General features: G+C 42.7%; 1 protein-coding gene across 2 annotated transcripts in view; it reads left to right on the top strand.

The window, feature by feature from the left end:
* The first annotated feature begins 398 nt into the window (after nt 1–398).
* The window catches only part of RICTOR (RPTOR independent companion of MTOR complex 2), a 93,894-nt gene continuing 72,885 nt past the window's right edge, over nt 399–21,407 (top strand). For both annotated transcript variants that reach the window (XM_062017710.1, XM_062017709.1), the window contains exons 1-2: nt 399–504; nt 651–698. In XM_062017710.1, the coding sequence (XP_061873694.1) occupies nt 456–504; nt 651–698 (97 nt within the window). In that variant the 5' untranslated portion in view covers nt 399–455. The remainder of the gene's footprint in view (nt 505–650; nt 699–21,407) is intronic.

Below are 21,407 nucleotides of genomic sequence, written 5' to 3'. Positions count from 1 at the left end.
GGCCGCAGCCACTCGGACCGAGGCGACTCGTGCGGCCATCCCGCGGCTCCGGGCGCTGCAAGCGTGGCCCAGCGGCTGCGCGCAGGCGGGGCCCTCCGCCACCGCGCCGGCAGCGCGAGGAGCTGCGGCCCTCATCCGCCCTCCCCTCCTTCAGCCAAGGAAGAAGACGCGCTCCTCGGCTAGAAAACTCCGGCCCAGCCTCCTCTCCCCAGAGCTCTGCCTCGCCTCGGCCCCCGAAAGCGCGGCGACAAGGCAGAGGGAGGGGAGGGGAGGGGAGGGGAGGGGAGGGGAGGGGAGGGGAGGGGAGGGGAGGGGAGGGGAGGGGAGGGGAGGGGAGGGGAGGGGAGGGGAGGGGAGGGGAGGGCGTGACGGCGGCGGCGGCGGTGGCGGCTCTGTGGATTTCTCCTCGCGAGAGCGGGCGAGGCTTCCGGTGTTGTGACTGCGGGGCCGTAAACATGGCCGTGAGTCTCCGCGCCCGCTCGCTGAGACACCTCCGCATCCGAGGTAAGGGGCCCTGAGCAGGCCACGGCGGCAGGCTGCCCACCCGCAGCCACTCGCACCACGCCGCTGCGTAGCTGCCCTCTGTCTTTCTCCTCTCCTGGCTTCTTCCTCCCCGCCAGCTTAACGCGCTTCTTTCTCCGTCCGCGCAGGTCGGAACGACAGCGGCGAGGAGAACGTCCCCCTCGATCTCAGCCGAGGTAAGGGCTGGGGCCCGCGGGCGGGGCGGGGGAGGGGGTGGGGTGGGGTGGGAGGGAAGTGGTGTGAGCGGGAGTCGCCACCTGCCCTCGCTGCGCTCCCGCCGTGGCCTGATGGGGAGCGGCGAGCGGCCTGGTGCTCCGGGGCGGCCGCGGGGTCCGGTGGGCGGCGGCGGGAAGTGAAGAGAGATGCCAGTGCCCGGCGCCGGTGAGCTGCGCGGCGCCCTGTAGTGAGCGGAGCTGCCCGTAGGTGGAAGCCTCTCTCCAGCCCCTGCCGACAGCGGGGCCGTGCCGGGCTGCAGCGCTGCCCCCGCCCTTGGACACGAGCGGCCCCGCGTCGGCTTCTGGGGTTGTTCACGAAGGAGGCCGTTGCTTGTAGGAGAGGGTGTTGGCACTGTCCGCGCTGCGGTGGGACTGCCCACGCCGACGAGCTTGTCGACCTCACTGGGGCGGCCGCTGCGGCCTGTGCGCCCCTGGGGAGCACCTCGGTGGCTGGCTTTGCCGCCATCCCTGGCCGGATGTCCCAGCCTGCCCGAGGCCACGGTGCTTATCGTGAGCCTCTTGCTCTAAGACCAAAAAGCGCTCGTCTCGCCTTGGCTTGTTCGATTGCTCCAGACATCCTCCTCTGATCTCAGATTGGGAGGGTGGGGGTGGGGAGAAGGAGAAGAGGAAGGAAGCAACAATAACATCTGTAATATTTGTCTCAGACAAATAGGAACTTGTTCCTTGCACAGATGTGTAGTTCATCTTGTCTTGCTGAGAGCTAAGGTGAGGGCTGGACTCTCTCGAAGGGCCAAATAAAACGCAGGAAACAAATTGGTCCACTACAAGCAGTGATCTTCCCTGAGCCAGAAGAGTGCCGTCTGGGGGAAGGAATAAACTTGGTGCTTAGAAATACGTTAGGTTTCAGGAGATCAAGGACTGCTGCTATCCTGAATAGATCCTTTTTATGAGGAAGTAGGGACAGAAATGACAGAGTCAATGGATAAAAGTGGACTCTGAAATGCAAAGGAAGTAAAATTATTAGCAGCATCAGTAAAGTTTTCAGCTTAATAAGAGACTGTGTCAACAATTTTGCCACTCGTGTTTTTTCCCTGGTATCATCTGTGTTTAGAGAATGTTTTATTAAGCTGTTTTACCATAACTGACAATGATCTCTGTGTATGCATATCATGTTTGCAAGAGTATTTTAGTTCCTTGCAAAAATCTGTGTTTAGAGAATGTTTTATTAAGCTGTTTTACCATAACTGACAATGATCTCTGTGTATGCATATCATGTTTACAAGAGTATTTTAGTTCCTTGCAAAAACATAATGTTTTTTTAAGTGTAAAGACACAAGCTCTTACATCTCCTCCCACTCTTACCTCCAAATGAACATGATTGCTTTAGTGAGATGCTGTCTTTAAAATTAAAACAAGTCAATGAAATGTGGGACAAAGGCCTTAACAGTTCAAACACATGACACACTTGTTACTGTATCCAGTGTTAGATGTTTACGAAATTTACAGGATCAGAATTTTAATGAATGGGTTTAGTAACCTAAATGCTGAAGTGGTAATTTTTAGATGTGGTCTGTCTTGAAATCTTTTATGCAAAATTTAATAGGTGACTATCATGATATTTATTTTTGCCATGAGGTGTTTTCAGCCACCTGCTGATTCCATGAGACTTGTAGTAGTAGCAGTATAACCACTTAGTGTGTATGATGTTCATTTTGTAAAAGGAGTTCTCAGGAAAGATGCAAAATAAGTTTTTTATACAAAAAGATGTTTTGCACTTTGACTATATGTAGCCTTTGTTTAAAAAAGAAATTGTCATGGTGGTTGCAGTTGAATAAGAAGCTGATTTAAATTTAGTTGTGAACCCCTTATCAGAAACAGTGAGCATTTAGAGTTTTTGTCAGAGAAGCTACAGATGAGTGATCAGCAATCATATAGCTATTTGTGTATTAATTTTAAAGAAAACAGAAGAGGTTGAAGTCTCAGCAAGACATTAATTAAGCTAGATAATAACTTGGTTTCCACACCCAGCACAGTGAATGTTTTTTTCCAGCTGTTACAACAGTTATATAAATAATTAGTTTCAGTATTTTAAATTATTGCCCTAATTTACACTAATAAAATACTGTGTTGCATGGATCACATTGGTTTTGGTTTTTTTTAACCAAACAGCTGAACTTTGTGTTGATTGATGTGAAATATCTGATTTAGGCAAAGTAGAGAATCGCTATAAACAGTACCTCATCCATATGCTTCTGGTTACAATGGCTGCCCTATTGCAAACATGTGAGATGAAAACAAGCCAGTATCAGTATAAACAGAGCACTGTTAGTGATAGCTTCATGAACATAGCATACAAGTCAGATTTTCTCTAGTCCATGCCTGTGGACTATATACTGACTGTTCACTCCATGCAAGAGGCTAGTGCTGTTAAGTATTTCAGAACTAATAATAGATGCAAGGAGGTTTGTTAACTGTGTTTGTGCTGCATTGGGACCTACTTCTTCCTGACTTTTTGTGCAGTAAGGCTCGGGAAATGCTTTGCTACTTGTAGAGCTGATCTACCTTTCTTTATGTGTTTTTAATTTGCCGTCTTCTCTGCTGCTTCCCATGAAGTAGTAAGTTCCAGAGTTTCCCATGTTTTCCCAGAATATACACCATGTCTGGTACAACAGGGTTTTACTGTTCGGAACTTCTTGGTACTTTGCCTTTTAAAGATAATATATTATTATGTTTATGAAAGACATTTTATATGCATTTATGCATCATATGTGTACTCGCTACAAACAAGAATAGCCTGGTTAAAGATCATAGGGTAAAGTCTGTGGTTTGCTGTTGTGAGGGGAAGTGTTGATAAGGGGTTTGGGTTTTTTGTTTGTTTGTTCAACTTTTGGGCCACTCAGCACTGGCTGTACCCCATCTTTTGAGAGGATTCTAATAAATCCTCTTTTGTGACAGCAATTTTCTGAAGAGAATCAGTTTGCTGAAAGGATGATCAACTCTGGAAAACTTGTCCCCAGCACAAATATGTATCAGGTCATGATATTGATATAGTAAGAAAAAACTATGCAGATACAGGTCAGACTCAATGCTTTTGTCTACTTAAGGTCATATGTTGTGTCTTCTGTTGATTACAAAATTGAAATTAGTAATTTGTCTTCAGAGTACTTAGGTTTTGGCCTTGTGTTATATTACCTGCTTAGAATAGAACAGAAAAAGAAAAGGAGGACAGATTTGCTACCATGCAACTCCCATTGCAGTCTTCTGTAAGGAATTAACAATGGGATAAAGCAAATTGTTTTGATTAGACTATTGAAATGAAGCTTGTAACTTCTTAAAGCCAGAAAGGACAATTGGAGTTATTGACCAGGTTAGTAGGAATCCTTCCACTGAGTCCAGTCATGGTTGTGTGTGTAACCGTGATATGTCTTGCGTGCTTTTTTACATAATTCATATTTGTTTCTGACTACTTTACAGGTATTTAAGCTGAATTACAGAAGCTTACATACCTCCCAAGCTCTGGGCACTGTAAAAGGCTTGTAATCCACACTTCTTTTGCTTTTACATTCTTTGCTTAGCTCTAAATGAATCACCTATCCTGTTGGATGACCAACACCACTTCCTTTGTTGGATTTTCAGCTGTTGCCTTTGGATTGTGAGGACCTAAATAGTAGGGAGCCATGTCTCACAGTGGCTTATCTGTAGTCAGGCTTCTTTAAATGTCCTTCCTTAGAGGGATCTCCATTTTCTTAGATTCCTGTAGCTCTGAGTCTGCGATGATATCATGGTTTAACCTCAGCCAGCAACTAACCACCACCAGAGAGTCACTCACTCCTTCTCCCAGAGGGATAAGGAAGAGAACTAGGGGAGGGGGAAAAAGGTAGAGGTTGTGAATTGAGATAAGAACAGTCTAATAACTAAAATATAATAATATAAGAATAAATAATAATAATATATAATAATATAAAAATTCTAATGAAAAGGAATGTAACAAAAGAGAGAGTGAAGAGAAATGAGAAATAAAACCTAAGAAAAGACAAGTGATGTACAATTAAATTAAACTCACCACGTGCTGACCAGTTCCCAAGCAGTGACCTGTCCTTCCTTGCCAACTCCCTTTAGTTTATATACAGGGCATGATGCTCTGTGGTGTGGAGTAGCCCTTTGGCTAGTTTGACAAACAACTTAGAAACCGCTAAAATATCAGTGTATTACAAACATTAATCTCAGACTAAATCCAAAATACAGCACTCTGACAGCTATCAGGACAAAAATTAACTGTCCCAGATGATACCAGAACAAATGGCTTTTAGGAACTTTTCAGACCTGTTTGCCTTCAGAAGCTTTGGAGAGTTGCCAGCTACTGATGGTCAAGTGCTGTTTATGTCTGTAGGTCTTCATTTCGTCCTTTTTGAGCTTAACAGTCTTTGGGTTCTGATGCTATACTCTTCAGTATCAAATTCCAACACTAGTACTTTTGGTTATTATTCATAATATGTCCTATGAGATAGTAATTTGATTATCATCTTTACTTGTATGGCAAGTTCTCCCTATTTGAGTCTTCTAGCTGCAACACTAGGCAGATACGAATAAAGTTGATGAGAAAACTGAGTTTTTTTCTTCCTGAGAGCAAGCTTTACACATTTGGCTAATGTTATTTGAAAAACTCCTCATTTCCTCTTTTTGCCTCCCATGTCCATAATTTCTTTCATTCTATCATGCAGTTAAAAAATAAGGTACAGAAATTCCATTTAACTTCAATATCTGAACTGTATTGTTTTTCTTACTCTTCTTGTATCACTTTAAACTGCATTGTAAACTGATTTCATGTGCCCAGATGGCAGTTCGTAATGTATTGCATTCAGGGCAATCATCTCAGGGTGCTATTTGCAGTTTACAGCCTACAAAAACATCAGGCATTTTTAAGGGTTATTTGCAGGAAGGCTGGGTGAATTTTGTTTCCAAATTCAGCTTGAGATTTGATGACCACGCCATTTGCAGCTTCCTCGATCAATATGGAAGAAGCAGGGATGGGCACTGCACACCTGTCTGATGCTGAGAGCCTGAGTGGTAGGGGAGGGGAAAAAAAAAAACAAACAAACCTGTTTTGGAGTGCTTGCTGCAAGCAACTGGGGAACTGGTAGCTGGTGTATACTTTTTGGTAGTTCAAAGACAGTTCTTCCAAACTAATGGAAAGACTGTTTATGGAAAGCCTGTGTGTTCTTTGTCTTTGTGTACTAATGCAATACATGGTCTGCTTGAAACATGAAGAAATGGGACTTCACAGTAGAAATGGCATTTTAAATATAACCAAATAAACAAAGCTTGGGGCACTTTACACCCTATCTTTGCAGTATGCCGTTATTAAGATGGGTAACTACAACAGGGTGCTTGGGTTTGAACAAGAAGGTAATTTTCTCAATTCTTCTGAGTTAGAAAGTGGCAATTTGAAAAAGAGCTGGAGAGAGGTCATACCTGCTATGTGAGAAATTTTCTACTGTATTACCCTTGTAGTGTGGGTGGTTCTTGTATAGGGAGACCAAAGGGGAAATTATAATGATGGTGATCTTCTAACTTTTTGGGCAATATAAAGCCTTTTGGCAGGTTTTAAAAGTGAGAATTGGAGGTGCTGAGTATATACACCCCAAAATTAAGGCATACACCTGGCTTTCCTGTCTGTGCTTGCACTGTAATTGACCCTTGTTTTGTAATTCTGTAGTGCACTGGCCTGGTTGGATTACTAACAAAATGTCAGCACTTTTCCACTGAAGGGCTGGGAATAAAACAACTGCTCTAATATCTTGTGGGTTTTATTTATATTTGACAAAGTAGATTGTTCTGCAATTTGGATCTGTATAATTTGCTTCTTAGATGTTTAAGCAATGCTGTGTTTCCATGATAGTACAGTATTGGTCTTCCTCCCTCTCACCGTCATTTGAATCTTAGAAACTGTTCTGGTTTCTCTAACTTCTGTCCCTTGCTTGACAGGAATGTTTTAGTCATTGTCATACATGTTCTTCAGACTTCCTCCCCATCTCACCATTGAGATTCATGCAATGCTTAGTTTCAGGACTTTGTTTTTTGTCAGAGCATATCCAGTGTTGATGCTGTGTAAAGAAACACACCCCTTATCATAATTACAGTAAATAACGAAACTATGTAAATGATAGCTTTCCCAGAAATACATCACTTATTTCCCCAATCTCATGACCTTCATGTGTACTTCAGCAATTACCTAACAATCTCAGTTTTTCTCTAATAAATTAAGGAGATGCTAAACATCAGGTAGAGTTTTTCTTTTTAAAGTGGAAATAAGTAAATAGTTAGAGTGAAAAACTGCTCTTTACCAATTGTTAATATCCCCACAAACACTGCAGAAAAAAAGGGTTCAAGAGAGGTACAGGATGGCTTGAGAATTGATGTTAAAATTATGGCTGACTAGTTTGAGGGAATGTAATGAAACATCAGATAAGCTTTTTATCTTTCATACTAATTGAGACTCCTGCATGAGACTTTTAAAATAATAAATTATATGAGTCATCTACCATAAAACCAGCTGCCTTCTTACAACTAAGACACAAGCCTGTGACTTGAGGCTTTGGTAACTGCAAAAAGCTTAGATAAGAGGTTTGATTTTCTTTGGAATCACAGAGTCTAAAGGGTTGGAAGATCATCTAGTCCAACACCCCTGCCAGAGCAGGACCACCTAGATCACACAGGAACTTGTCCAGGTGGATTTTGATTGTCCCCAGAGAAGGAGGCTAAACAACCCATCTGGGCAGACTGTTCCAGTGCTCCATCACCCTCATAGTGAAGAAATTCTTCGTAGCGTTTCTTTGGAACCTCCAACAGTTCCAGCTTGTACCCATTGCTCCTTGTCCTATCATTGGACATCGAGAAAAACTTGGCTCCATCCTCCTGACACCCACTCTTAACATATTTGTAAACATTAATGAGAGCACCCCTCAGTCTCCTCCAAGCTAAAGAGTCCCAGCTCCCTCAGCCTTTCATCATAAGGCTGATGCTCCACTCCATCATCTCTGTGGCCCTGCACTGAACTCTCTCCAGCAGCTCCCTGTCTTTCTTGAACTGAGGGGCCCAGAACTGGACACAATACTCCAGATGTGATCTCACAGTGGCAGAGTGGAAGAGGAGGAGAACCCGTCTCGCCCTACTAACTACCCTCTTTCTGAAATACCCCAGGATGCCATTGGCCTTCTTGGCCACGAGGGCACATTGCTGGTTCATGCTCATCCTGCTATCCACCAGGACCCTCAGGTCTCTTTCTGCTACACTACTCTCTTAACAGTTCATTCCCCAACCTCTACTGGTTGGTACATGGGGTTATTCTTTCCCAGATGCAAGACTCTTCACTTGCCTTTGTTGAATTTCATTAGATTTCTCCCTGCCCAATTCTCCAGCCTGTGCAGGTCTTGTTGAATGACAGCACAGCCCTCTGGTTTGTCAGCCACTCTCCTCAGTTTAGTATCATCAGCAAACTTGCTGACAGTGCACTCTGTTCATCAATAAGTTGTGGAGAACAGGAGAGTTGCCCTAGGATTGGAGAACAAATGTCACTCCAGTCTTCTAAAAGGATAGGATGGAGGAACTGGGTAACTACAGACCGGTCATCTTCAACTCCATCACCGGAAAGGTTATGGAACAACTTAACCTAGATGCTTTCTCTAGGCATTTAAAGGACAAGAGGGTGATCAGCAGCAGTCAACATAGTTTTACCAAGGGGAAGTTATGTTTGACCAACCCAATAGCCTTTATGAAGATGTACCCAGGTGGATAGATTGTGTTAGTGCAGTGGATGTGATTTATCTTTATTTCAGTAAAGCATTTGACACCATCTCCCACAGCATCCTCACCATAAAACTGAGAAGGTGTGGGCTAGATGATCAGGTATTGAAGTGGACTGTTCACTACTTGAAGGGAAGAAGGCAGAGTTGTGATCAATGGAGCAGAGTCTAGTTGGAGGCCTGTATGTAGTGGAGTCCCTCAAGGGTTGGTGCTGGGACTGATACTGTTCAGTATATTCATTAATGATCTTGAAGTGTTTTTAACTGCATTCAGATGCCTGTATTGTAGTGCAGGTGAATTTGCACACTGAGCAGCACTCCTGTGATGCATACTGACACAGAAGGGAAGGTGCTGTAACACTGCTACACAAGTACTGACTGAAGTTTGGCAAATTGTTTTAATTAGAACACTTTCACAGTAAAATGTAGTTTGCTTTTTTCCTAGTTTAAAAATCTGTAGTGTTACAATATTTGTGTATGCTGTGAAAACTGTTATTTTTCATTTGCCAACAATCTGTTGTGATGCTGAAAAATTTAGGTAGAATGGATCAGAAAAAAAAGGTAGGAGTTATGAAAACTTAAGAACATGACTAATGAAGAGTGTATACCAAGTTCTTGCATTTTATGAAGGAGGGGAAGGCTGATAAGGATGCATAAGTGAGAAAATGGAGTAAAAAAAAACCCCAAAAAACAGTGAAAACCCCCAGTCTCAAAGAACAAAGTCTCCTAGTCAGAACTGTGTTTTCTTAGTTATGTGACCGAAATTTGCTGTTAGCCTGTGCCTGAAATCTCTGAAGGACACATTCTTACCCTTCTGTTGCAGTCATCAGAGTGTTGCAGCAGTGGTCCTGGTAGGTTTGAGTAATTGAATATTATGAGGAAGTCTCTTTTCCCAAATTCTACCTGAATAGCAATATTGTTGGACTCATTTTGTTAATAAATTAGTCTGAGTAAGAGCCTTAACAAAAGCTTTCCTGAAAGGGGGGAAATTTTGTTTCTAAAATACTGGTATAGTTCTTTGTTATCTAGATGTTATCTAAGCTCATTTTAGTCTTAAGTGCTACTTATTTCCATGATTTTAACTCCGTCTGACTATTGATTTGGGTAGCTGCTCCTGAAGCACTTCAAAAAGCTATTTTTGAAAATATTTGTGTTGTAGAAATTAAATATGCTCCATTGTCTGAGATGTAAAATGAAAAGCACCTATTTTTAATTCTTTTTCAGTTGTAGAAAAGGGTAGTTAACAAACTTTCATGCTGCTTGTCAGTAAGACTTTTAAGTAACCAAAAAGATGGGGAAGGATAAAGATGATCTAAGTCACACAGCCATGTTAAAAACGGCTGCTCTTAGCACTTGCTTGGTAAAAAGAGAGGTGCATCTCTATACCCCATTAGCGTAAATTTTTTCTTTATTGTTAAGTACAGCTATTGGTATAAGACTGCAGAATTATTAGTAAGGGATAGATTGTAGATATAAGTAAGGAAGGCAAAATAGTATGGCATTAATTTTTGGAAAAGTACATCATTACAAAAGAGGGACAAAGAATAGTTTCAGTAAACTCTTTACATAAAGATACATGGTGACCAATGACATTATCAGCTGCATAAAAGATCAGCTTCCTGCTTGAAGTATAAACAGACTATAAATAAAATATAGATTTAAAAATAATTACCTCTTAAAAATACGAGACTATCAAGAGCAGCTGTTGCCTGAAAATTACTGGTTTTTTTTTTTTTAATTATTACATTGAGGGGTGGGTGGGGTTTTTTTGTTTTTTTCATAAAATACAAAAGAAAACCCAAATGGGAAAAAATTTACTGTTTCTATTAGTGTGGTATTTCCAGCTCAGTTTTTTAGGTTAGCTGGTTACTTCAGTGGGATAGAGTTTTCTAAGTTGAAAATGACCAATGAACTGGATGCCTTCTGTGTTTAAATAATTGTACTTGGATCTTATAAAATTTATATAAATTACACTTCCTGTCCTTTCTCTGAAAAATAAGCTGCAGAGAAGATGCAATGTTAATTGGAAAGTATTCTTAGATATCATATTTCTTCCTTTCACAAATTTTCCTCTGATGTAGGTGATATAATTATTGACTTGCTTGTCATTTTGATAGTATTCAGAGAAATACATGATCGGAATTCAGATCTGGGGGTTATGTGACGTGAGGCAGTCACAGTACATCTTTTGTTAAGCTGTCTTGAATTTTCTGTTTCTCAAGTTGGTAGCATAAAAGAAGAAAATAAGTTTGAGAAATTGAAGATGATTTTCTAAATATGAGTTTATCAACTCATATTGACCAGTCAAATTCATAGTTGATGTTCTGGGAAGTATTAATTTGATTCGTATATCAGCATAGCCAGTATGAATCTGAGAGAGGATTATCCTTCAGCCTTTTACTTATTGGCTTTTGAATGTAAGAGCAGCTGTGCTGGGTCAGTCCAGCTTTGTGTCCTGTCTGTGACAGTAGCTAATAATTGATGTAGAGCAGAGAGTAGAACAACAGGGCAAACAAATGCATAGTCATGCTGCTATGGAGTGTTCCCCAGCCTCCAGTGTTTTGTGCCTTTATTTGTGTTCATTTTTGTCTTTTTTTTTTCTTTCCCTTTTTCCTTTAAACATTTTAACTTTTGAAACTGTGAGAGTAAGTTCTTTTAGAGTTTAACTGTGCATTCTGGAATAATTTATATTCCAATTTTGCTGTGAAGTAATGAGAGAAATTTTGTTAGTAGGCTGTAATCTCAACTTGATTTTAGTCGTCATAGTACACAGTAGCTATAGCTGGGTTTCTCATATTGTGTATTGTATAGTATAGAAAGAGGGTGGAATAAGTACATAATACATGAACACTGTGTATGCCAAGAATGATTGGTAAAGATTCTTGACATTTCTTCACGTCTTTGTGAGAGTTGAGGACCTAGCTGTAAATTTCAATGGAGAACTGAATCAAATGCTTGTTCTCTGTGAGTAGACAAGTTGCTTAAAGTGAAACAGTTTTTTTAAAACTACCTTCATACCTTATGTAGTCCTGCCTTTAGTACTATTTTCATAATTAGTCTTTGAGGGAACTCATGCAGGACAATAATTTATATACCTCCATGAAATACTTTAGGAATAGTTTGTTTATAAGAAGATATATGTAATTAATTTTCAAATTAGCATTGTAACTATTCTTTGAAATTATTATTGGGGATTTTTTCCTTCTGTATTCAAAGTTTAGATGTGTTTTAGGTTTCTCTGTAGCAATCCAAAATAATTTATATGACCAATCTTCAGCTTTGTTCTGTTGAAGTAGTAATACTGTAGCTTTAGATGCTAGAAAAACAGTTAATATTTCAACTGTAAAACTGTTCTTCAGAAGTTTTAGCAGTAAACCAATACTTTCTACAAATCTGGCATACAAGATCATACACTGAGAATAACTATCATCATTCCAGTGATAAGGATGGCTTTTCTACATATATAATCTCAGTGTCTTGGTTAGAAATAATGTAAGACTGTAAATTAGAAAGAAAATGGTCCATTTTTTAAGTACTGCCATAGCTTCAAGCAGACTGAAACACCAGAATATTTATTTCCTGCCAGCTTTATCCATACTTAAGAATATCTTAAAAATCCTTTCATTTCTATTTTTCAATGTACAACTGCAAAAGATAAATCTGTACAGTGACAGCAGACATTTAAACTTTCCACTTTACTTAGGAGAGGATGTACGTGCATGTCTACAGGTACAGAACTAAATATGAAGGATTAGACTCCTAAGTGTCATCCTGATACAATAATTTCCTCTTTTCTGAGGTTCTAGTAATTCCTGGATTTTACCTTGGATATGCTGTCTTTTGCACTGCTTTCTGGTGAATAGACATTTTCAAAATGTGAAGGTTAATTGCTGCTCACTGATGTAGGAAGAACAGTTTTTTACTTTCTTTGATTGCCATGAAAGAGAGGAGGTATGCTTTTCTCTACATTACTGAGCCATTTTCATCTATTCATAGCTTTCTTAAACTGCAAGAATGAAAATAATCTGAGTTCTTAGCTTTTATTTTTTTTTCCATTTTCATGAGCATGAGTTACTTGTACTCCTTTGTATTCAAAATGGTTCTTTATGTATGTATGCTTCACCTATGAAAGCTGTAGGAATCCAACGAAACAAATGTCTACGCACATTCTGCAGAAATCACTGGGTTTCGTCAGTTGTACTTTTCAAGGGGACACTCTCAATAGTTAAGATTTTTTTGTGTGTTTTGGTTGTTCTAAATCTAAAGTTTATCAGAATTATTTGTCAAAACTTAGACATAGTACTACAGCAACGCAAAGTATTTGACACTTTACTGATTCTCTTGGGAAGAGTATAGGAACATTGCCAGGGCATGCAGGGATGCAACTAGGAAGGCTAGAGCCCTTCTAGAATTAAATGTAGCCAGGGATGTTAAGGACAGCAATAAGGCATTTTTAAAATACATCAGCAGGAGAGGGATGATGAAGGGGGATGTGGGCCCACTGCTAAACACTGAGGGCACCCTGGTTCGTCAGAGAAGGCCGAAGTACTGAATGTCTTCTTTGCTTCAGTCTTTACGGCCAAGGCCGGCCCTCGGGAAGCCCAGTCCAGCAAGGATACCATGATGGCCAGGACAGCAGAGAACTTGCCCTGGGTGGTAGAGGAAGAGGATAAAGACTTGTTGGCCAAGCTTAATGCTCATAAGTCAATGGGTCCTGAAGGGATGCATCCTAAATTGCTGAGAGAGCTGGCTGATGTGATTGCTGAGCCGCTCTCCATCATTTTTGAACAATCATGGAGGACAGGCAAAGTGCCTGAGGACTGGAGAAAGGCCAATGTCACTCCAGTCTTCAAAAAGGGCAGGAAGGATGACCCAGGAAACTACAGGCGGTCAGCCTCACCTCCACCCCTGGAAAAGTGATGGAACATCTCATCCTGAATGTCATCACTAAACATATGAAGGAAAAGGTGGTTCTCAGAGGGAGTCTACATGGATTCACCAAGGGAAAATCCTGTTTGACCAACCTGATAGCCTTCTATGAGTGCATAACTGGCTGGCTAGATGAGGGGAGGGCAGCGGATGTCATCTACCTTGACTTCAGTGAGGCTTTTGACACTGTCTCCCTTAACATCCTCATCAGAAAGCTCAGGCAGTGTGGCTTGGACAAGTGGACAGTGATGTGGATTGAGAGCTGGCAGAATGACAGAGCCCAGAGGGTGGTGATCAATGTCACAAAATTGAGTTGGAAGCCTGTGGCCAGTGGAGTTCCTCGGGGATGGGTTCTGGGGCCAGTCTTGTTCAACAAGACTTGATGACACCAAACTGGGAGGACTGGCTGATTCCCCAGAAGGTCATACTGCCATTCAGCAGATCCTGACTGGCTTGAGAGTTGGGCAGAGAGGAACCTCGTGAGGTTCAAGAAGGACAAGTGCAGAGTCCTGCATCTGGGAAGGAACAACCCCATGCACTAGTACAGGCCAGGGGTCAAATGGCTGAAGAGCAGCTCTGCAGAGAGAGACCTGGGAGTCCTTGTCATGGTTTGGCATGACAGCCTTTTCTGGTAAGGGGGAAGGGGCTGTAAAGATGGCTCCTATAAGAAGTTCCTTACAACTCTCCCCAGCTCTGAGCCAGACTCTATTCTGGGGCTGAGCCAATTAGACGCCTCCACGATCACTTTTTAAGAAGAAACTGGAAGAGAAGGCTTCTTCCTCCATCTTCTTCTCTGCTCTACCCTTCTTTTCTTCTGGCTGGTGGTGGTGCAAGGAGTAGGAACAGTGAGAGGAACAACCATGCAGACGCCAAGGTCAGTGATGAAAGAGAGGAGGAGGTGTGCTGGAGCAGAGACTCCCCTGCATTCTGTGGAGAGAACTGGTGAAGCTGAGATTTATTTTCATTTCTTTAAAGACCCCGCATCAGCGGTAGAGACTCATTTTGATAATGAGCCCGTATCAGGGACAGAGACTCATTTTTCTAAAGCTGTCTCTGGACCAGGGGCAGCGATTCACTTCTTTAAAGGCCCCGAGCTAGGGACAGTGATTTTCTTCATTAAAACTATCGCTGGAAGAGGCCATGTCCCAAGGAAGGGACGCAATATCCACAGCTGTAACTGTGGGGAGGAACCCACAACAAAGCAGCTCATTAAACTTATGCCCAGAAGAGGCCTTGTCACAAGAGAGGGACCCATTAACTGCAGAAACTGCAACTGCAGTGAAGAATCCACGTCAGAGATATTCACCAAGGACTGTGTCCCGTGTGAGGGAACCTGTATTGGCAGAAGCCACAGCTGTTGGGAGCAACCCACACCGGAGAAGTTTAAGGACTGTGTCCCTTGGGAGGAACCCCATGTTGGAGCAGGGGAAGAATGCCAGGAGCCATCCTCATCTGAGAAGACAGAAGCGGCAGAGCCCACCTGTGAGAGACTGACCACATCCCCCACTACCTGCCCCCCTTGAGCCGTTGAGGGGGGAGGAGGTAGAGATATCAGGAGCAGTGGGCTGGGCCCGGGAAGAAAGGAGGGATGGTGGAGGGAGATCTTAAAGTGCTGGTTGTAATTTTCTCATCATCCTACTCCCTTTTTGCTTTTATTCCATTCTGTTTCTTGTAGAATAAACTTTCCTACTTTCCTCTCTAAGTCAAGTACTGGAGTCTGTTTTGCCCGGAACTGTATTTGGCAGCGAGCCCTCCCTGCCCTTGTCTTAATCCACAACCACCTTGCTTATCTTTTTACTCCCATTTTGCTGGGGCCTCTGCCATCCTAACAAGGGTAGGGGTGAATGGGGGCACTGGGTGAGAGACTGTCGTGGTGCTGCTGTGCTAGCTGGGCCAAACCACGACAGTCCTGACTGATAATAAACTAACCATAAGCCAGCAATGTACCCCCGTGGCCAAGAAGACCAATGGCATCAAGAAGAGTGTGGCCAGCAGGTCAAATGAGGTTCTTCTACCTTTTACTCTACCCTGTTTAAGCCTCATCTGGAGTCCTGTGTCCAGTTCTGGGCTCCTCAGCTCAAGAGGGACAGAAAACTTCTGGAGAGAGTCCAGCGCAGGGCCAGCAAAATGATCAGGGGTATACGAGGAAAGGCTGTGGGAACTGGGACTGTTTAGTCTAGAAAGAGGGGATTGAGGGGAGACCTTACTAACATTTATAAATAGCTAAAGGGTGGGTGTCAGGAGGTTGGGACATCTTTTTTCTATGGTATCTAGCAACAGGACAAGGGGTAACGGGATGAAGCTGGAACACAAAAAGTTCCACTTAAATGTAAGAAAAACTATTTCACTGTGAGGGTGAGGGAGCAGTGGCACAGGCTGCCCAGAGGGGTTGTGGAGTCTCCTTCCTTGGAGGTCTTCAAGACCCGTCTGGACATGTTCCTATGTGACCTGATCTAGGTGAACCTGCTTCTGCAGGGGGTTTGGACTACATGATCTCTAAAGATCTCTTCCAACCCCTACTATTTCGTGATCCTGTGATTCAAATATGATCATAGAGGATATCTGTCTGTATTAGTATTCAGTAAGCTTCTGAATATAATAGTAACTACCTAAACTTGATAGAAAAAGTTGTGATATTTTAACTTAGAAATTGAGACATACCTTCTGTGTAAACATATATTACTGTGGTTTTGAACACAGGCTGAATGTAAACTGTTCATATGCTATTTTTTTAATCTGGCATGGTGAAGTTGATATGTCAGTATGAATAATTCAGGAGTGATATCTGTGTCATGGAGTTTGCTTTTTTTAATGTAACTTGTTCTCCTTCCATTTTTCTCAGAACTTTATTTTTTTTCTTCTGTGCAATTTCCCCATTTTTAATTAACTTCATGTTAGGAGATACATCATGGTAGGCATTTTTCAGTAAGTTGACAATGGCAAGGTAAGCCTTCTTTACTGCTATTTCATTATTAGAGGTTTTGATAAGTGTTTTGATAAGAGTGTTTTAGCAGACTGATTACCTGTCACCTGGGGTTACATTGACACCTTTAGGTAACTGATTTATAGTGTGTCATTACTTTATAAACTGATAATTCATGACTGTTTTCAGTGGAAATGAAGAACAGTGCATTAATGTTTGGAGTTGGTGTATCTTTTCAGTTGACTTCATTCATCTTGGCAGCATGCAGTTTTAACAAGCCAGTAAGAGAAACTTTGCAATGTACAGTTGTATATCACTTAAACTTCAAAAATTGCTGATAAATATAGAGGTATATAGTAAGTTCATCAGGATCATCTGGTTATATTGTGAGTCTTTCCTTCAGTAAGCGGAAGATATCTCTTGTGTTCTAGTCAATGATGAGATGCTTAACTGTAATGAATTACAGCTCTCTTTAATGGAAGACTTAAGGTATATTTAGTCTCTTATTTCACATTTTGGCACTGGTTCTAGGAGATGAGTTAGCAGCTGCTAGTGCAGTCTCTCACTTGCAAATTTTCTTACTGTATGTACATCGGTTACTGTTACAACTGTTGTCCTAACAGCTACAAAGTGATGGATCTAAATACACACTTCTCAGTGTAACTCATTATACCTAAGAGTTAGTGAATTGCTTGTTTGCTAAAGCATACCACTCTTTTTTTGTTCACATGTGCGTAACAGAACAGTGACTGGCATGCTGCTAGCTACTGAATTCTGTCAAACATGCTGCTAAATCTGTAAGGGAAAGGAGTGGTCACTTGTGCTAACATAGCTATTGCTGGGCCTATTTCACCCTTGTATTAGATGAAGTGCTACCTGTTCTGTGTAGCTGGAGCTGTGATCCATCAAAATGCATCATGATTCTCAGTGGGGAAAAATAATGTCATAGTCACAATTCTGAAGGGGTGAAGAAAAGAATCAAGGCTGAAAAAGTCATGTTTAAAAGCAAACACCACTAACCCCATCTGGAGTACTGTGTCCAGTTTTGGGGCCCCCAGCTAAAGAGGGACAGGGAACTTCTGGAGAGAGTCCAGTGCAGGGCCACCAAGATGATGAGTTGACTTGTGCATTTTCCGTATATGGAAAGGCTGAAGAACTGGGGCTGTTTAGTTCAGATAAGAGGAAACTAAGAGGGAATCTCATTAATATTGACAAATATCTAAATGTATATCAGGAGGTTGGGACACCCCTTTTTTCTATAGTATCTGGTGATGTTCCGTTTAAACATAAGAAGAAACTGTTTTACTGTGAGGGTGAGGGAGCCCTGGCACAGGCTACCCAGCGAGGGTGTGGAGGCTTCTTCTCTGGAGGTCTTCAAAACCAGCGTGGATGCATTCCTGTGACCTGATCTAGGTGGACCTACTTGAGCGGGTGGGTTGGACTCTAAAGAGGGATTGGTATCTCTAAAGGTCCCTTCCAACCCTTACCATTCTCTGGTTCTATGAAAACTTTTAAGATTTTTAATATGTGTGTTTTTAAATTGCTTTAGGACGTGGAGCTTTTTTGATTCATAGAATCATGGAATGGTAGAGGTTGGAAGGGACATTTAGAGATCATCTAGTCCAACCCCCCTGCAGAAGCAGGTTCACCTAGATCAGGTCACATAGGAACCTGTCCAGGCGGGTCTTGAAGACCTTCAAGGAAGGAGACTCCACAACCCCTCTGGGCAGCCTGTGCCACTGCTCCCTCACCCTCACAGTGAAATAGTTTTTTTTATTATATTTAAGTGGAACTTTTTGTGTTCCAGCTTCATCCCATTACCCCTTGTCCTGTTGCTAGCTACTATAGAAAAAAGGAATGTCCCAACCACCTGACACCCACCCTTTAGATATTTATAAGTGTTAATAAGATCTCCCCACAATCTCCTCTTCTCCAGACTAAACAGCCCCAGTTCCCGCAGCCTTTCCTCATATGAAAGATGTTCTATACCCCTGATCATCTTGGTGGCCCTGCACTGGACTCTCTCCAGCACTGCCCTGTCCCTCTTGAGCTGAGGAGCCCAGAACTGGACACAGGACTCCAGATGAGGCCTCACCAGGGCAGAGTAGAGGGGGAGAAGAACCTCCCTCGACCTGCTGGCCACACTCTTCTTCTTGCATCCCAGGATGCCATTGGCCTTCTTGGCCATGAGGGCACATTGCTGGCTCATGGTTAGCTTATTATCAATCAGGACTCCCAGGTCTCTCTCTGCAGAGCTACTCTGCCTGTACTGGTGCGTGCGGTTGTTTCTTCCCAGATGCAGGACTCTGCACTTGTCCTTGTTGAACCTCATGGGGTTCCTCTCTGCCCAACTCTCAAGCTGGTCGAGATCCCACTGAATGACAGTATGGCCTAAGGAATCAGCCAGTCCTCCCAGTTTGGTGTCATCAGCCAACTTGCTGAGGGTACACTCAGATTGTTGATGAAAACGTTGAACAAGATTGGCCCCAGAACCCATCCCTGAGGAACTCCACTGGCCACAGGCCTCCAACTTGATTCTGTACCACTGATCACCACCCTCTGGGCTCTGTCATTCACCCAGCTCTCAATCCACCTCACTGTCCACTTGTCTAAGCCACACTACCTGAGCTTTCTGATGAGGGTATTGTGGGAGACTGTGTCAAAAGCCTTGCTGAAGTCAAGGTAGATGACATCCGCTGCTCTCCCCTCATATAGCCAGCCCATTATGCACTCATAGAAGGCTATCAGGTTAGTCAAACAGGTTTTCCGCTTTGTGAAGCCATGTAGACTCCCCCTGAGAACCATCGTATCCTTCTTATGTTTAGTGATGACATTCAGGATGAGCTGTTCCATCACCTTTCCAGGGGTGGAGGTGAGGCTGACCGGCCTGTAGTTTCCTGGGTCATCCTTCCTGCCCTTTTTGAAGACTGGAGTGACATTGGCCTTTCTCTAGTCCTCAGGCACCTCACCTGTCCTCCATGATTGTTCAAAAATGATAGAGGCTTAGCAATCACATCAGCCAGCTCTCTCAGCACTCTAAGATTCATCCCATCAGGACCCATTGACTTATGAGCATTAAGCTTGGCCAACAAGTCTTTATCCTCTTCCTCTTCCACTCAGGGCAAGTCCTCTGCTACCCTGGCCATCCCATTATTCTTGCTGGACTGGGCTTCCCGAGGGCCGGCCTTGGCCGTAAAGTCTGAAGCAAAGAAGTCATTCAGTACTTCAGCTTTCTCTGCCGAACTAGGGCACCCTCAGTGTTTAGCAGTGGGCCCACATCCCCCTTCATCATCCTTCTCCTGCTGATGTACTTTAAAAATGCCTTATTGCTGTCCTTAACATCCCTGGCTACATTTAATTCTAGAAGGGCTCTAGCCTTCCTAGTTACATCCCTGCATGCCCTGGCAATGTTCCTATACTCTTCACAAGAAGCCAGCCCCTGTTTCCACCTCTCCTAGATGGCTGCTTTCTGCCTGAGTTGTCCCAGCAGATCCTTGCTCATCCATGGAGGCCTCCTACCTCCTTTTCCTCCTTTCTTGTGCATTGGGTCACACTGATCATGGGCTTGGAGGAAGTGTTGCTTGAAGATTGACCAGCTCTCATTGGCACTTCTACCGTCTAGAATCAAATCCCATGAGATCCATCCAAAGTAGATCTTTGAAGAGGCCAAAGTCGACTCGCCTGAAATCCAGGGTCACAGTCCTGCTTTGTGTCCTGCCTCTTCCACACAGGATCTTGAACTCTACCATCTCATGGTCACTGCAGCTGAGGTTGCCTCCAATCTTCACATCCCCAACCAAGCCCTCTCTATTCATCAGTACCAGGTCCAGCAGCACAGAATTCTTGAGGCTAGGATTTTAAAACCACCATTTTCACTTTGTGCTAAAGCTTATCGTTATGGAGCTGGGTGTTGTTGAGTGCAAACATTTGTGGGTGAAGAGCTGTTTTGCATAGCAGAAGTACACAAAACAAAGGTATCTGTTACTTCAAAGTGCTTGCTATCATGAAAAGAGAGGGATACAAAGGAAATGAGATGGTAATGATCAGCAAGCTAAGCTGTTGTTGCAGAGCAGAACAGAAACATGCTGGCTTGGAATATTTTTATGTAACAAGAAGTTTTTAAATGGGATATGAGGCAAAGTGGCTTTGTGTTCATTCATCAAGGCAATTTGCCAAGTATAAAACTACAGGTAAAAGAGAAGATAGTTTGACTTTTTCTCTGATGAGCCCCTTCTGGAAAGGGGATATCCTCCATCACCATTGCCTGTGAATGGCTCAGTAGCACAGCCACTTATGTATGGATTTTTTTATGGTGGCAGCATTCAGTTTAAGTTGGTAAGCCACCAGAAAACTAACTTAAGCAAAAGAGTGAAAGCTATTTGCTGAGTGAGTTAGCAGAATTATTTTAATATGAAGTCAATGGGTGCTAAGTAGTATAAAGGATAGGATGTATCAATTAGTGGGACTGGGTAGAGGGGAGGAAAGTAAGGAAAGGGGTTTTGCGTATTTTAGCAGAAGATGTAAGAACAGCTCAGTCATTTTGCAGAACTCCACCCTCAGAAGCACAATGGGAAGGTAAGTGAAGATATTTGGGCATCACTGTGGGCCAGCCCAAGATCATAGAATTGTACAACTGTGTTGTGAAAGACCTCTAAGATAACCGTAAAGCTAACACTACCGAGTCCACTACTAAACCATGTCACTAAGCACCATGACTACACATCTGCCACTGGGAGATGCTGACTCCACAGCCTGTTCCAATTCTTGACAACCCTTTAGGTGAGGAAATGTTTCCTAATATGAGTCAGTATCTCAGTAATAAATGAGATTAGGAAAGAATAGACTTGAAATTATAACATGTAATTTCTCTTTGTCTTTTATTATTATTTTTCATAGAGAAAAGCAGGGACTTCTGAAGAGCTAAAGAGTAAGGGTTAGGGCTAAGAAGTGACTGGAGCAGTGATCTGAACTGGGATCTTAAAAAACCACATCAAACAACAATAAATCCTTTTCAACATCAACGTGAACTGTTAAGCTTGACAATGAAATGTTAAA

This window comes from Colius striatus, chromosome Z (assembly GCF_028858725.1).
Source record: "Colius striatus isolate bColStr4 chromosome Z, bColStr4.1.hap1, whole genome shotgun sequence".
Classification (NCBI taxonomy): domain Eukaryota; kingdom Metazoa; phylum Chordata; class Aves; order Coliiformes; family Coliidae; genus Colius; species Colius striatus.
The sequence above is the reverse complement of the archived record's forward strand: the minus strand, read 5'-3'. Positions and strand labels throughout refer to the sequence as shown.